Below are 14,787 nucleotides of genomic sequence, written 5' to 3'. Positions count from 1 at the left end.
TGCGAATGATCTAAAGTAAGACAAAAATTGTCTGTTACAGTGTAGATTGAAAGATAAAGTACTCTTCTGTCCGCATTCCTTACCTAGCTTGCAACATGTTGAAGATTTAGGTACTCGCTATCCTCTGTCTCTTTCACACATCCACCAAGTTAACTTCTCTCCTCACCCTCCTAGTTAAATTGTGAAATGAAGCTCCAAATTTGGCCCGGAGTCCACGAAGCGCTTGCCCCGGCATCAGTCGCCAAGGGCTCATGCGGACCATCAAAGGCAATCCACCATACCGGATGACCGGCCGAGCACCCAGAATACACGGTTTTGATATGGGTTCCACTTCCCGCTGCGGGCTCCCGGGGGCTCTGCGGGCTGCAGTGGTTATCATTCACAAAAGTGTCTCGAATCTGGCGGCCCAGGGAGATGGAAAGAACCGAGTCCGAGACACCATGCTGGGCATAGTATGCCACCGGCTGTGTACCGGGGCTGCACCCACTGAGGTTTGCTCCGGACATGACGGCAACCCCGCGGAAGACGTTTGGACGAGCGCAGGCGAGCGCGTAAGACATAGACCCGCCGTAGCTCCACCCCATCGAATAGATCTGATTTTCATCGATGCAAAGGTTCGTCTTGAGAGTTGCCAGCATCTGGTCGTTGAAGGTGATGTCGGCCCCCCCGCTATTGGCCCAGCCATTGTTCAACCCCTGCGGGGCGACAAAAATGGCGGCGCCGTTGGCTAGCGGCTGCACCCCGTAGTACGATCCTCCTACGACATCTTGCATCGTCCCGCTCAGCCAGTGGTAACCGAAGATGAGCTTATAGGGTCGGTTGCGGTCATAGTTGGGCGGCAGTGTCAGGATGTACTGGCGCTGGACGCCGTTCACGGTGGTCGTGTACGTTCCGCTGCTCAGCGTCGGAGACTTGCCGCATCCCTGGGAGAGGCCTGTCGAGGCAGCCGAGGAACTGGTTGTAGTGGACGTAGTTGTGGTGGTTACCAGAGTCGTGGTGGTGGTGCTTGGCATGCAGTTCCCTGGCAAACACTGGGAATAATAAGGATTTTGATAGCTGCAGCATGCACCGGTTGCACACTGGGTAGGGCCACTCCAGCCAATGCCACCGCCTTTAACAGCCGGCATATCAGCAGTAGATCCATAATCGGTCCGAGTACGGGATCTCTGACTTACATTGGCCATAGACGGACTGCTGGCCCAGGACAGGGAGAGCCAATGTGAGGAGCATACCTCCCATCATGTTTACGGCAGGCTTCATTGTGGTAGAGTAAAATGCCCAACTTAGACGTAGATAAACGAAACGATGTTAGATGTTGACAAGACTTAGGTAGTATGAGGCAAGATCAGTGAGTTATTCCATCCTTCCCAACAAGAGCTGAGAGTATTTATACCTCTTTCAATCAGAATGGCTGCTACCCAGTAGGTCATGAACTCGGCGATGAAAGGACAAGATCCAAAACGAGACTCGCTTTCCCTGCATCATGACGATGGCTGAATGGCTGAATGGCTGCTCTAGTGAGGGGGAGCGAGATATTCCTGTCTCAATTTTATCCAGAATCGAAGAACACGAATGCAGAGATACGTTTTGAGACATAGTCGACGAAATGGAGCGGAGGAGGTGAGACAAACAGTAGATCTTTTGAACGTCACCTGAATAAATCATTACAGGGATCAGTGCCACCTCCACCTGCTCGGCAATGGGATCACAAAGAGAAATGCCGTGGTCTATATGTGCAGAGTATACACTTTGGGCCTGACAATTGTACGGACCTATAGCGTTGACTTCCCGCTCGGGATTTTTCCTGATCAAACATGATCCTTCCGGGAAGTGCCCCGTAGGGCTAGTCATTTCAGTCGCCCTATCTAGTCACGGAAGGTGAAGGCCGAGTTTCATGTTAAGACCCCCAGACTTCGGCGCGAGAAAGGAAGCTGAAGGCATGGCTAAGCTTTGACATCTCCCGAGATTTCAATATGGCATATAGATCGTATATTCCAAAAGGGCCCACATGGAAAATCAGGTTTAAATGAAACCTGGGAATTTCGTGGGATAGGTAAGGATTTCTAGGACCGTGATGATCTATCTTCCCTAGTATCATTCGTTGAAAAGAAGGGATTGAGTCGATCGACAGTCAAAGTCATTTTCACCTGGCCTCTTTATCATTAATTTGGCTAAATGACAGTTGTCAGCCACACTGCGGTCAGACTGTGTGAAGGTATTTATACGGAGTACCGGTTTGAATCTTGCAATTCTCTATCAAGATAAATTCTGAAAATTAGCCTAAGAGCTCATTTATCCTCCCCCTAGCGCTATGACAGTACTCAACATAAATACACACCAAGAGGGATTCTTACTTTCATTTCATGTACTAGCTTACCAAGGGATCGATCTTTTCAGACTCAGTCTTCTCGTTACAAACTGATATCAAGATAAACATGGTCCAACTAGTGGCTGGATTGTTGCTCCTCCCTTTGGCCTTGGCCGCGTCCGTTGACCGCCGTCAGGCCTCGCCGAGTCTGAACACACTGATACAGAATGCCGGCAAGAAGTTCTGGGGCCAGTGTGCTGCTCAAGGCCGCTTGACGGAGAATTCCCAGAATCCGGCCATCTATAAAGCTGATTTTGGACAAGTGACGCCCGAAAACAGCATGAAATGGGATGCAACGGAGCGTATGTGGCTCTTTCACCCCTTTTGCATATTCTGACAAACAATGCTGACAACGATTCAGCTAGCCAGGGCAGATTTGATTTCTCTGGGGCAGACTGGTTGGTTAACTGGGCTGTGCAAAACGGGAAGATGATAAGAGGTCATAACTTAGGTATCAAATTCCGCATTGCTCTGCTCACCATGATAGGTTCAGTGCTGATTTGAATCCGCTCCAGTCTGGCATGCCCAAATCCCCAACTGGGTCTGTCAAATTACTGACAAGACCGCACTCACTAATGCCATGACCAATCACATCAACACGGTCGTGAGTCGATACAAGGGCAAGATATATGCTTGGGTGAGTGCTCTCTGCTCTCAGCTTACTTCTGATCTAACCGGGTAATTCTCGCAGGACGTCTTGAATGAACCGTTCAATGAAGATGGCAGCTTGCGCCGGGATTGCTTCTACAACGTTATTGGCCCTGACTACGTCAAAATAGCCTTTCAGGCTGCCCGCGCGGCTGATCCAAATGCCAAACTCTATGTGAATGATTACAAGTTAGTATCTGGATGTTGCTCCTGTTATGGAGTGCCCTTTGAAGATCATGGCTCTTCTCTAATAATAAATATAGCCTCGACTCCGCCACCTACTCGAAGACTATAGGAGTTGTCAACCAGGTGAAGCAGTGGATCGCGCAGGGAGTCCCAATTGATGGCATTGGTAGGGCTCATCTCTGCTCCTCTTGATATGTTGATGTTCGGCTGATCATGGCACTGATTCTAGGATCCGAGTCACATCTGGGGTGAATAGATTCTCCATTACATCCCAAGCAAGAAGTAACGACTAATATCATTTTTACAGTGCGGGACAGGGCTCCGGTGTTGCAGCATAAGTTCTCCTTTCTTTAATTATTAGTACAGGCCTGCTGACATTTCTAAACTGCCCTTGCATTACTCGCTACGGCCGGGACTGAGGAGGTCGCCATTACTGAGTTGGATATCGCAGGAGCCTCCCCAAATGACTATGTAGCAGTGAGTTGACCTCTCCTCTCTTAGAGCACCTAAAGCCATCAACGAAGTATATCCTGACCCCTAGTTCCGTCTAGGTCGCGCGAGCCTGCTTGAATGTTCCAAAGTGTGTAGGCATCACCTCGTGGGGCGCGTCTGACCGGGTAAGTTTGCTTTCTGCTTTCCCTTCGCCGATGCAGGGATGCAAAAGCGATTAGTCGCTGGTAAAATTCCCTTTTCTAATTCTAGACACCGACTAGGATTCGTGGCGCTCCAGCGACACACCGGATCTCTTTGATAACAGTTACAATGCTAAGCCTGCCTACTACTCCGTGGCGAGTCTTCTCGGCAGCGTACACTCTACCACTTCGACCTCGACCGCCACCACTACAATCACCACTTCCACCACCACCACTTCCGCCCCCAGTTCTCCCACACAGACTCATTGGGGACAGTGTGGCGGGATAGGCTGGACGGGGCCAACCCAGTGCCAGTCTCCATACAGCTGCCAAGCACAGAATGCTTACTATTCCCAGTGCCTCTAAGGGTAAGATTGCAGAATCGCTGGAGGTATCTTTGCCAATGTCGGCGAGGGAACGATGTTGAGTGGCGAATTTCGCGCAAGGCCAACGGATTTCATTCCTAGGGGTTCTAACATAGTAACGTGTCACCAAGACAATTCTGGTATTGGACTGGAAGGTAAATTACTCTTGTGGCTTAGCCTGAAGCGCTATCTTAGTATGAATGACATTTCTCTTCTTTATGTCTTATAGCAATAGAAGATAGGCCCATATCTTTCCACATTACAAAGATATAATATGTACCACTTTAGGTAGCCTATATTCTTAGGGTAAAAATATTTTACAATCTCAGTATATGAACATGCTGCTCACTGGTTGGAAACTTTCTAGAAATGTCACAGAGCAAACGCAAGTATATTTCTAATACGAGCAAGGCCTTCAATAGAGTCTGAAAGACATCAATCATCAACCGAGATGCGCATTTGCAATCGAATGATCACTAGCTGCCAAGAAATGCAATGACCACCGAATTGGGTGCCATAGGTACGAATCAGCAAGTATATTTTCTTCATTTCTTCCGCCGCGGCTCCCCGCATCCGGAATAAGTCTTATGATGCATAAGCCATCCGGATAACCAGTTTAAGGCAGCTTATGTAGTCCCAAGAACTCCCGCTGGATGGTAGCCCTTGAAAACATGTATTGGGCATCTCCCCGGTGAGTTGTAAAGTTCTTTGGCTATGGCAATGGCTAATGCATCTCCAATTGAGAGTGCCACGGTCGTTGATGTTGTTGGAGCACAGACACCAAAGGAGGTCTGCTCACTCTCGTGGATAGGAGCGGGTAAGAGAACTGCCTTGTCATGGGGTCGAGATGACAAAATAGGACAGCTGGAGACGTCCATATGAGATGTAATTGCGATCACAGGTATTGTTGAAGGGATATGTGGAAGAAGCTGCAGAAGCTCCATGGTCCGGCCCGAGAAGGAGACGAACAACAAGGTATCGTTCTAGATGATCATCAACAGCTATGCCAACCGCTTCGTAGGGTATTCTTTGTTCCCTTATGTCACATTAAGGCCTGACTGACCACTTACCAGTCTGATGAGCCCTAGATCCCCATGCAACGCTTCTGTTGGGTGCAGAAATGCGCTGTGTATGCCCATACTAATCATTGTCGCTACCACCTTTTGTCCAATCTTCCCACTCTTGCCAACTCCACAGATAACCAGTTTGCCACCATTCTTGATGCTGTGGATAATCTCGGTTACTGCACGCGCCAGGTTCTGTTGTGCCCACTCGTTCGTCTTATAAATACGCTCCAGATTAGCGAGGGCTGCACGCTCCATAGAGATGACATGGACTGCAGTTGTAACCACTGAAGCATAATTTAATGAGTGCATTGATTGTGTCGGACCTGCAGGATGTGCCATTGCCTTCAAAAGTTTCGCTTTGCTCTGAAATAAGTGGTCCTGACAAGGACCGGAGTAGTCATGTTCGATTACGTTGAAGTGCTACTGCAAAATGCACCTCAACAATGCGACAATTTATCTACTTGGTCCGCGGGTCTGTTTTGATGGAGGACTGAGCTGACATCACTGCAGGTCATGTGGTAGTTAAAGATCCCAGACGGATCAGATAAATTTAGAGTTTTCGTTTTCGTTTTCGCACTCGCTTTCATAAGTATGTGCGTGATACCGTTACGAATTCAGAAATCACTAGAATTTCACACATACAAACGATAAATGAAGATCTGATTCTCCTCAATCTAGTATCTAACGAACGAATATTTATACTACCAGGATCGTAGCTTAGAGGCTAGAATAGGGGTATCTAGCTCACTGTTGCGGATAACGTGGTGGCAAGAAAGATATCTCTCTACTAGGCGGGTAAGGCGAAGTCTAAGTAAGGGAAGGTATTATATCAACATTATGTTGAAACTAGGTTTGCCAAGGCTGCTAAATGCCAACCAGCTAGGGCCAGATCCATGTTTCATACGGCCTTGCTTGGATCAGAATGAGAAGAACGTTGGTTTGGAATCACTCTATCAAGCAAGAGGGAGATCTATCGATTTCATTTAATATGCTACCTGGTGCCAATTGCTAGATGGGTGCTTTGCTTGAAGCGCATATGAATGACGTTGTATAACTGCCTAAGGAATCGATAAGTGAAAGTAAAAGAATACATATAAAGTTAGCCATTGAAAGTGTCTATATATGACAACTGATAGCGACCTTAATGTCTTCAAAGGGGATTTGACTTATTAGGAAGTACTTGGTAAAGTCCATCAGTGTTAACAAGATTCACTGGTTGCTGCAGGAGAAGCTTTGCACTAAAAAGTCCCACCGTCAAATAAGTTGAAATCCCATGTTTATCCTGCAATTGTCTTCAATTGCTCTCCTGTCGTCTACTATTGCTCGTTCAATGCAATAACTCACCTCGCATAGCACTTAGGACTTCTCCGCATCCTTTACAGTTTCAATATGACGGTCGAGGACCCTTTGATCTCTCACCATACAAAACCAAGGTCAAGATACATCCGACCAACACAGCACAGACGAAGAGAGATATTATTATTCTCGGTAGAATAAACTAATCAATCTCTTTCTGAACTGCGCTCATGAAGAGCAGATGCAGGTAGATAATTTCACAGAGAATGGAGGCTCACTTAAACTAGCAGTTCAGGCCTGCTTCTTGATTAATTTCTATGTATTCGTCATTCAACTATATGATGCCATCTCCACTGGTTCCTCGTCATTCTTTATAATAACTGTGGACTCGTTCATGATCTTATCTTATCCATCATCATGCTTATCACATCATGCATGTCAAACCAGCCGAAACCTTACTGGTATCCAGTTGAGCACAAGCAAATATAGACTATGGAGGGCATCATATTCTATGCTTTAATAACAACAGTAGCAGTGGAGCTGGTTATTAAGTCAGCCAAGTGATCTATCTTTTATTTTTTTTACTTTTTTTTCCTTTTTACCTTCTTAAATCTTTTCCCCTTTCCAAAGCTGTGACTCTCAAATAGCTGATGCTTGTCCTTTTTCTCTTGTATCTCTCATCAGGCATTCTGTCCACTGAGCCATCTACTGTACCCCAGCAACGAAGCAACACCTGATCAAGTAATAGCCTCAACCTTCGTACCATGTTGGCTTTGGGATTTAATCACTATAATGTCAAGAAATAATTTGGACAAATATATCTATGTTGGAATTCCAGGTCCAGTGCGAGCGGGATGTGACCAGGTGAGTCCACTCCAGACAACAACAATCTTACTTAAGAAATAACTGTAGACATTATCTGAGTTTTCCTTGCTGCTCTGTTCTTGCAACTATCCGGATACCCCGATACAGTATGCATATCCGGCCCATAGCCCAGAGCAATCCCCGTTCAGCGCCGGATTCCACTGATAAAGCTGGTCAAGCGTGATTCCTGCACTCACAGCCATATCATAGCAGTAAACCCCTGGAAAAATCAGTAAATCATGAATAACCTGCAATAAAAAGCGATGGTAATGATATTTCTTACCGTCTTTCTGCATAACCCACTTATTGCAGGTGGCCGGAATTCCCGATTGGGTTGGACCGGGAGGAGGGACCGAAGTGGGCGTTGGAGTGGGCGAGACAGAAGTATGGGTGGGACCTGAATCGCCTTTGACGCAGTAGCTATCGACAGATGTCAGTGTAGCTACAAAAATGGCACAGGGTTGCCTTACGCTTCGCCTAGGAGGAGGTTCGTGCAGTCGGCATTGACCTGGGGGTTCCAGGTCCGTAGTTGCGAAAAGGAAATGCCATAGACGGCTTCAAGAGTGGAGCATTGATCGCCATTGGCCACCACATGCCTACAATATTTAGATCTCTAAATAGCTTTGTTGGAAGGATAGGAAGGGCTTACCATAAGTAACAATACTGCGTAGTTCCTGTCGGTGTGGCGGTGGGAGGTGTCACATAGGTAGAAGTAGTGGTGGTGTTTGCATTTGGTGCGGTGGAATTCCAGTCCTGCATAGGGAAGACACAGTAGTAAACGCCTGGGGGAAGAGATGAGCAATCCTGACCGATGGAGGGATTGATCGCCATAAAAAGCTGTGTGGTAATGGAGTACTGTAGGGAGATCTGCTCGCAGGTATCGCCTGCCACCACCTTGTGGTACTTGCCGCATTCTGTTGTGGTGCCGCTGGCAGTAGGACCGTCTGGGGCCACCGTTGAGGTGGCATACTGGTTAGTCTTGGTGCCCGTGACCCCGGCGATGGTGGTGGGGGTATACTGTGCTCCTGAGGGCCCAATGCAGATATTTGTGTCGGCGATGAGGTTGGAGCAGGCCCTGTTGATGGTGGGGTTGTACGTGAAGATGTCGACGACGGAGATGCTATAGGCCGAAGCGATTGATGCGCACGTGTCGTTGGCTTGTACTTTGTAGATCTGACATTTCCTAGGCAGACACCTGTGGCTTATGAGCAAGTTGTTGCACATTCTTATCGAGCAGAGGTTTGGTGGCTTACAAGACCTGTCCTGCTAGGAGATTGGATCCATCTGGGAAGATCCCGTTCAGTGTCCTAAGAGGTCCTGTGGGGACTCCTTGCGCCTCCGCGATGGCTTGGATATTATCACCAGCCACAGTAGTATAGAAATTGTTGGAGAGGCATGTAGCATTCGACGGTTCTGAGTAGTCCACGCCCGGAACCGCCGTAATGTTGGTGGCGGGGGGTTGAACCTGAGTCGGCAAGGCCCCGGTCTGACAGGTCTGCTGGATTGCAGCCCAGTCGGCAACGTGGTTCTCGTTGTAGTTGGAGTAGGCCGTGGCCTGCATCTGCTGGATGAGATTCAGCACGCAAGGGGCGCACAGCTGGTCTTTGGAGAGTGTCGTCAGGGACGTGTCCGTCTCTCCGAGCATTGTTTGGATGTTTCCAATCTCATCTATAGAGTATTAGCCTTAGCCTCGTTCACTATCTCTGGGGTGGTTGTCTCACTCGTGCAATAGACTCCCGTCTTGGGGTCCTTGAGACAAGTGCGGTTGTAGGTGGCCCAGAGAATATCTCCCGCCCAAACGGCCGGTATACCGTCCCAAGGCTGGGGATCTTTTGCACATTGCTCAGAAACAGAGTTGTGGTACGTTGTTAGAGATATACCGCAGGTACTTTGGCAAAGTTGGTCCTGGAATGTATCATTTCCCAGCGGACCGAAATGGTCGATTGTGGCTAGTGTGTAGAGATATGGATCGCATTGCAGCGTTGCCTCAAGGGCGTTGCTGCACGCAGCAGACAAGGTGGCGGAGGAGTTCAGACCATATTGATAGAGATTGATCTGTCCTACTACTGGCGTTGCCACGAGGGCAACGAAGCTGAAAAGAGAGGGCTTCATATTGCTGACCAGACAGTGCTGCAATCAGATATAGATTCCTCCGTGGGCCTGAAAATGCGCAACAGAGGAGCATAATAAGAGAAAAGGTTCTCCTGCCTTGGACACCAGTTTGGACAGCTCTGATGAAAGGCCGAAATCGGTCTCAGGAAATTAAACCTCAGCTATAACATACTATCATCTGACCAACCTGAGTCAAGAGCATGCAGGAAGGAGAAGCAGGTAGTTGAGTCCATCTGAGCATCCGCAATCATACTGAATGTTACCCACCTGGCAGGAAAATGAGCGGACTGGATTAGTGTGTATGCACTTTACAGGGTTAACCCATTGAGTGATGATTATATCATAATGCAGTATTACTCTGTACATCTCAATCAAACTATCTAGCCTAGCAACGTAGAAGTGTAGAGGCTCTTCAGTATCATTGGGCTTTTCGACTGAGCCTCCGTCCCTGGCCCCCAACAACCTGCATTAGTGCTTATTCACAGAGGACCTAATGCACGCTGACTCAGTTACTACGTCACAAAGTCACCCCACCTGACTCGAGTCAGGCCCGCAAGGGCATGAAAGACTATCAAACCTGGTGGATCTTGTCGGGATGAGAGGCGAACCACAGGTGCAGACTCACCCACTAGAGATAGATAGGCTGTTGTCAAACAGGATAGAGCGGATGCGGAGGGGGACCGCGGAAGGAAGAGATGATCGGCGTCCTCTTGGCTATCTCAGGTACCCATAGATAAAATGCCGCTGTGGAGACGCTAGGACTTAGCTTACTGGGAGAAGAATGTAAACAAGGATTGGCATCGCAATGATATCTTAGCTTCCTTAATCCTGAAACAGCAAACAAACTTAAATTCAGCTGAAGGGTCTGAGCACGATTCAGCGCTGAAGTGCCTCACATCTGATGATATCATGATCCTTGCACAATGACATGCTCCAAGCAGGTAGGTGGAGGTGACCGACAGGGTTGCTGAATACTAGTCAGGACTAGTAAGCCCTTCGGATGCGTAGGGAATGACATTCAGCAGACTAATCTCAGGATCATCCTCGACTGCTTTCCCCCCTCTTCCTTCCTGAGAGGCCCTCCGAAGACGGAGGCTGGCTGCTTCTAGACAGATGGATCAATCCAAGCGAATTCCCGTCGGTGTGTCCTTAAATATGACACGGCTACGACATGAAAGGACTCTTTTCGCAGATGACCTAGAGGTTATCGTTGTTGTGTCCTTCTTTGCTTCTTTCTTTTTCTTCTTCTATACACATCTGTCGCTCTCTTAGATAGAACTCTTGCGTGGCCAACCATGAATGGGGTCCTCTTCGTCTGGTTGTGCCTGGCCTCCTGGCTACATCTGGCCACCGCACAGGACTACACCTGCAGTGCCACCAAGCCCTGTGCCCTCGGCTGTTGCTCGAATACCGGGGTTTGTGGCCTGGGGCCCGACTTCTGTGGAGATACTTGTATCTCAAATTGTGATAGCAAGTCAGAATGCAATCCAGGATGGGGAATGGAGGTAGGTCGTCCGTATGGCCGCGGGTGTCATCAGGATGCTCACCCTGCCAGTGGTCGCAAGCCGACAAATGCCCCCTGAACGTCTGCTGCTCCAAATTTGGATTCTGCGGTACGACGGAGGAGTTCTGTGGGAACAAGACTGTTAAGTCGCCCCAGTGCTCCGGCGGTTCCAGCTCTTCCAAGAAGACCATCGGGTACTATGAGGCCTGGAGTATCACGCGCAGCTGTGATCGCATGTATCCTGAATGTATTGTCCCTGCTTTTCTCCAAGCCAGATGACGATGAAAACTGACTTTACAGCGCTACCGATCGGCTCCTATACCCATCTCAACTTCGCTTTTGCATTCATCGTGAGTGGCACATAGGTCATCTCTCGATCCGTTGGCTCACAATGTCAGGACCCGTCCAGCTTCAAAGTGGCCCCAATGAATGCCGGTGATGAAGCACTCTACAAGCGCTTCACCGGCCTGAAGAGTTTATATCCCGATCTGGAAACCTGGATCTCCATTGGCGGTTGGAGTATGAACGACCCCGACCAGCCCACGGCCACCACATTCTCGGATCTGGCGGGCTCAGCCGATGCCCAGGCAAAATTCTTTGCTTCTCTGATCTCTTTCATGGAAACTTACGGCTTCGACGGCGTTGATATTGACTGGTTTGTTCTACATCCAGATGAACGTGTTATGTTCCCGCTAATCAGGTTCAATAGGGAATACCCCGTGGCCGAGGAGCGTTCTGGCAAGCCGGCAGACTATAAGAACTACCCTGCATTCTTGAGAAATCTCCGAAACGCCCTGAGCTCGACCGGACACAAGTATGGGCTTTCCATTACGGTAGGTGTCTTTTTCCTCTTCTTTACCACCTGGCAGGGATACATTTTGGACAGTTGGCTAAACACAATGTCGATGATGTGGTAGATTCCCTCTTCCTACTGGTACCTACAGCATTTCGATATCGTTGAGATCGAAAAAACCATTGACTGGTTCAACATGATGTCGTATGACCTACACGGCACCTGGGACAGCTCCAATCGCTTTACTGGGCCCTACCTGAAGTCTCACACCAACCTTACGGAGATCGACCAGGCGCTCGAGCTGCTCTGGCGCAATGATATCAACCCTGACCATGTGGTGCTGGGACTTGGTTTCTACGGTCGATCGTTCACCCTCACGGACCCCGCCTGCTCCAAGCCAGGATGCACCTTCTCCTCTGGCGGTAATGCAGGCCCTTGCACCGCCGCGGTCGGCACGCTCTCTTATGCGGAGATCGAAAAGGTCATTGCTGGTGGGGCCAAGGTCGAGCTTGATAAGGATGCAGCTGTCAAGATCGTGACCTGGGGCGGTAACCAATGGGTCAGCTACGACGATTCCGAAACGCTCAAGCTCAAGCTGGACTATTCCAACAAACACTGCCTAGGAGGCACTATGGTGTGGGCGGCATCGACAGATGACGCGCAGGGCAGTGCGGCCGCGGCGCTCTCCAAGTTGACGGGCCGGTCCATTATCTCGCTGGCCGCAACCTCCTCGTCGACCGACCAGGTTCAATCCTGCCGGCTGGGAGAATGCGGGAAACAGTGTCCGAACGGTCTCAAGCCGGCCCAGCGCAGCGACGGCAAGAACAAGGGCAACACGGGTACAAATACCGGATGTCCGAGCGGCCAGTCGCGACTATATTGCTGTCCCCCCGACAACATGCCCACGTGCCAGTGGAGAGGAGGAGCGCCATTCTGCAATGGCAGGTGCCATGACGGCGAGGTCGAAGTCTCGAGCAGTCTCAGCGGCACGGGGTCTGAATGCTGGACCGGGCATAAGGTGCTGTGCTGCACGCAGAATGCGGCCAACGCGGCCGTGGCCGAGTGCAAATGGTATGGCAGTGCGCCGTTTTGCGCAGCACCGTTCAGCAAAGCTGGCTGCCCTACAGGCCGCGACAGACTCACGTACTCGAACTATGGTGCCGGTGGTGAGGAGCCATGCATCACTGGATACAAGGTGAGTAATCCCTCCCGCCAGGTGAGGAACGGATCCCGCTGATGTCGAACGAGTCCTTTTGTTGTGACCAACCTCCTCCATATGAGGACTGCGATTGGTATTACCACGGTGGCAAAATCCTGGGACAGATTCCGTTTCAATGTACTGGCGAATGCCCTGCCGGCAAGGCGTCCATTGCAACAGATCCGTCGGGATGCCTTTCAGGTTCGTCCTTCTCATTTCTTTGGGCAACTACGATTCGGCTAACGACGGTCAGGTTACGGATCCTTCTGCTGTGGCTCTCCCGCGACGACGGTAAGTCCTCGGCCATGGTTGCAGCATCAGAACTGACATTCCATAGAATGATCCGCTGGTAGCTGCATTCACCACACGGTTGGAGAAGTTCGTCAAGAACCCCGTTTGCAAAGCAAGCGACCGGCAGTACACCAAGCGTGATGGTGGTGAAAAGACTGTAGCTCTAGCCAAGCGACATGACCTGACTGCGTCGGACTGGTCGGGTCTAATGTTGCAGATTTCGGCTCTTGCAATCGGCAGGGCCGGAACATATCAGTCGTCGCTGATGGCGGGCCAGTTCAACACAACCTATGGCGAACCTTTTGGTCTGTCGTTGGACCAGATCCATCGATCGTTTGACGACGCGTAAGCTCTCTCCTTCCCTTCGTTATAGCGTCCTCAGCGGCTGACCTGTTTTAGACCTCTGGTGGACACGAATTCCCGCACTGAGAGTCTCATGTGCATGGGCAGAAACGCCGGGAATGAAGTAGATGACTATGAAAGGTCCCGAAGCAGCGTCTGTGTCCTTCCGTGTGCCGCGGCCGGGGCCAAGCGTCGCGGCATTGATGCCTCTCTGTCGGAGTCGAACGGCACCAAATTGCTCCTCAATCGGAACATTGGGGAGTCGGAGGAATCTCAGTCCTCGGCGCAGTTCGGGTTACCAACGTGGGGTAAGACCTCTTCTCCGTGGTTATCGGGTGATTTAGTCTGACTGAGCAGGGTACATTGTGGACGGCATCGTCAATGGCCACATGACGCTGGTCTATGAGCAGCTCATCCGCACCAACGGGGGCGAGAACATTCTCGAGAGTATGTCCATGTCCCGGGGTGTCTTTCGTCCGCTTGATTTCTAATCCGTGCAATAGTTGTCTGGGAAGTCCCGGACGATAGCTACCGGGAGACGGCAGCCGATCGCTGGGTGGTCTTCCACTTCCACTTTGAGCATCTGGCCAACCGCGGAGGCGTCAACCGTGCCGGTATCTACGCGATTGTCGCCTTCCACGCCCAGCAATATGCGAACAGCAACCGCTTCTCGCGCGTGGATGGCAATGACCACCAGGGAGACAATCGGCGGGCGCATATTCTCCAGTGCAACACGGGGAATGAGGCGAACGCCAATACGATCTACTGGTACCCTGGCGATCTGCCCAACTCGGCAACCAACAATCTGCCCGTGTGGGCGCAAGTAGTTACGCGGTTCGGGAACTATCTGTTTGACGAGGATCTGATCACGGAGGAGACGTTCACCGGAGCGCAGCGGGGACAGTTGACCACAGTTGCTGATGACAGCGATCCCTGTTCCTCACGGCGGTACTTTGACTGGGGTGAATATCGGCAGAGTCGACAGTTCACCCCCAATGGCAATGCGCAGGGGCAGCCGAGCACGGAGGATAGTCAGGATGATAACGATGAGGTATAGTAGAGATTTAGATTACTCAGAACGGCAGGGGGAACCCACAGGATCCTGGTTGAAATCAATCTAT

The 14,787-nt window shown here is 50.1% G+C and overlaps 4 protein-coding genes across 4 annotated transcripts; 2 read left to right on the top strand and 2 right to left on the bottom strand.

Annotated features, from left to right (window-relative positions):
- Window positions 1-170: 170 nt before the first annotated feature.
- Window positions 171-1,260, bottom strand: Aud_004395 (uncharacterized protein; the record flags this gene model as incomplete). Its single annotated transcript, XM_043289335.1, has 2 exons — window positions 171-1,111; window positions 1,176-1,260. The coding sequence occupies 2 exons, from the start codon at window positions 1,258-1,260 to the stop codon at window positions 171-173; spliced, it is 1,026 nt and encodes a 341-aa protein (XP_043145270.1).
- Window positions 1,261-2,435: 1,175 nt separating this feature from the next.
- On the top strand, window positions 2,436-3,454 carry Aud_004394 (uncharacterized protein; the record flags this gene model as incomplete). Its single annotated transcript, XM_043289334.1, has 6 exons — window positions 2,436-2,670; window positions 2,730-2,819; window positions 2,884-3,005; window positions 3,060-3,205; window positions 3,280-3,368; window positions 3,432-3,454. 6 exons carry the CDS (start codon window positions 2,436-2,438, stop codon window positions 3,452-3,454), a joined length of 705 nt encoding a protein of 234 aa, XP_043145269.1.
- Window positions 3,455-7,512: 4,058 nt separating this feature from the next.
- Aud_004393 (LysM peptidoglycan-binding domain-containing protein) lies at window positions 7,513-9,538 on the bottom strand (the record flags this gene model as incomplete). The annotated part of the gene is made up of 6 exons (XM_043289333.1): window positions 7,513-7,646; window positions 7,710-7,846; window positions 7,897-8,022; window positions 8,076-8,621; window positions 8,680-9,094; window positions 9,148-9,538. 6 exons carry the CDS (start codon window positions 9,536-9,538, stop codon window positions 7,513-7,515), a joined length of 1,749 nt encoding a protein of 582 aa, XP_043145268.1.
- A 1,295-nt stretch (window positions 9,539-10,833) lies between these two features.
- Aud_004392 (glycoside hydrolase family 18 protein) lies at window positions 10,834-14,723 on the top strand (the record flags this gene model as incomplete). The annotated part of the gene is made up of 12 exons (XM_043289332.1): window positions 10,834-11,043; window positions 11,094-11,289; window positions 11,343-11,392; window positions 11,441-11,697; window positions 11,752-11,875; window positions 11,960-13,030; window positions 13,084-13,234; window positions 13,287-13,324; window positions 13,371-13,669; window positions 13,724-13,974; window positions 14,024-14,113; window positions 14,170-14,723. 12 exons carry the CDS (start codon window positions 10,834-10,836, stop codon window positions 14,721-14,723), a joined length of 3,291 nt encoding a protein of 1,096 aa, XP_043145267.1.
- Between the last annotated feature and the right edge of the window lie 64 nt (window positions 14,724-14,787).

This window comes from Aspergillus udagawae (genome assembly GCF_001078395.1).
Source record: "Aspergillus udagawae IFM 46973 DNA, scaffold_3, whole genome shotgun sequence".
Taxonomy (NCBI): domain Eukaryota; kingdom Fungi; phylum Ascomycota; class Eurotiomycetes; order Eurotiales; family Aspergillaceae; genus Aspergillus; species Aspergillus udagawae.
The sequence above is the reverse complement of the archived record's forward strand: the minus strand, read 5'-3'. Positions and strand labels throughout refer to the sequence as shown.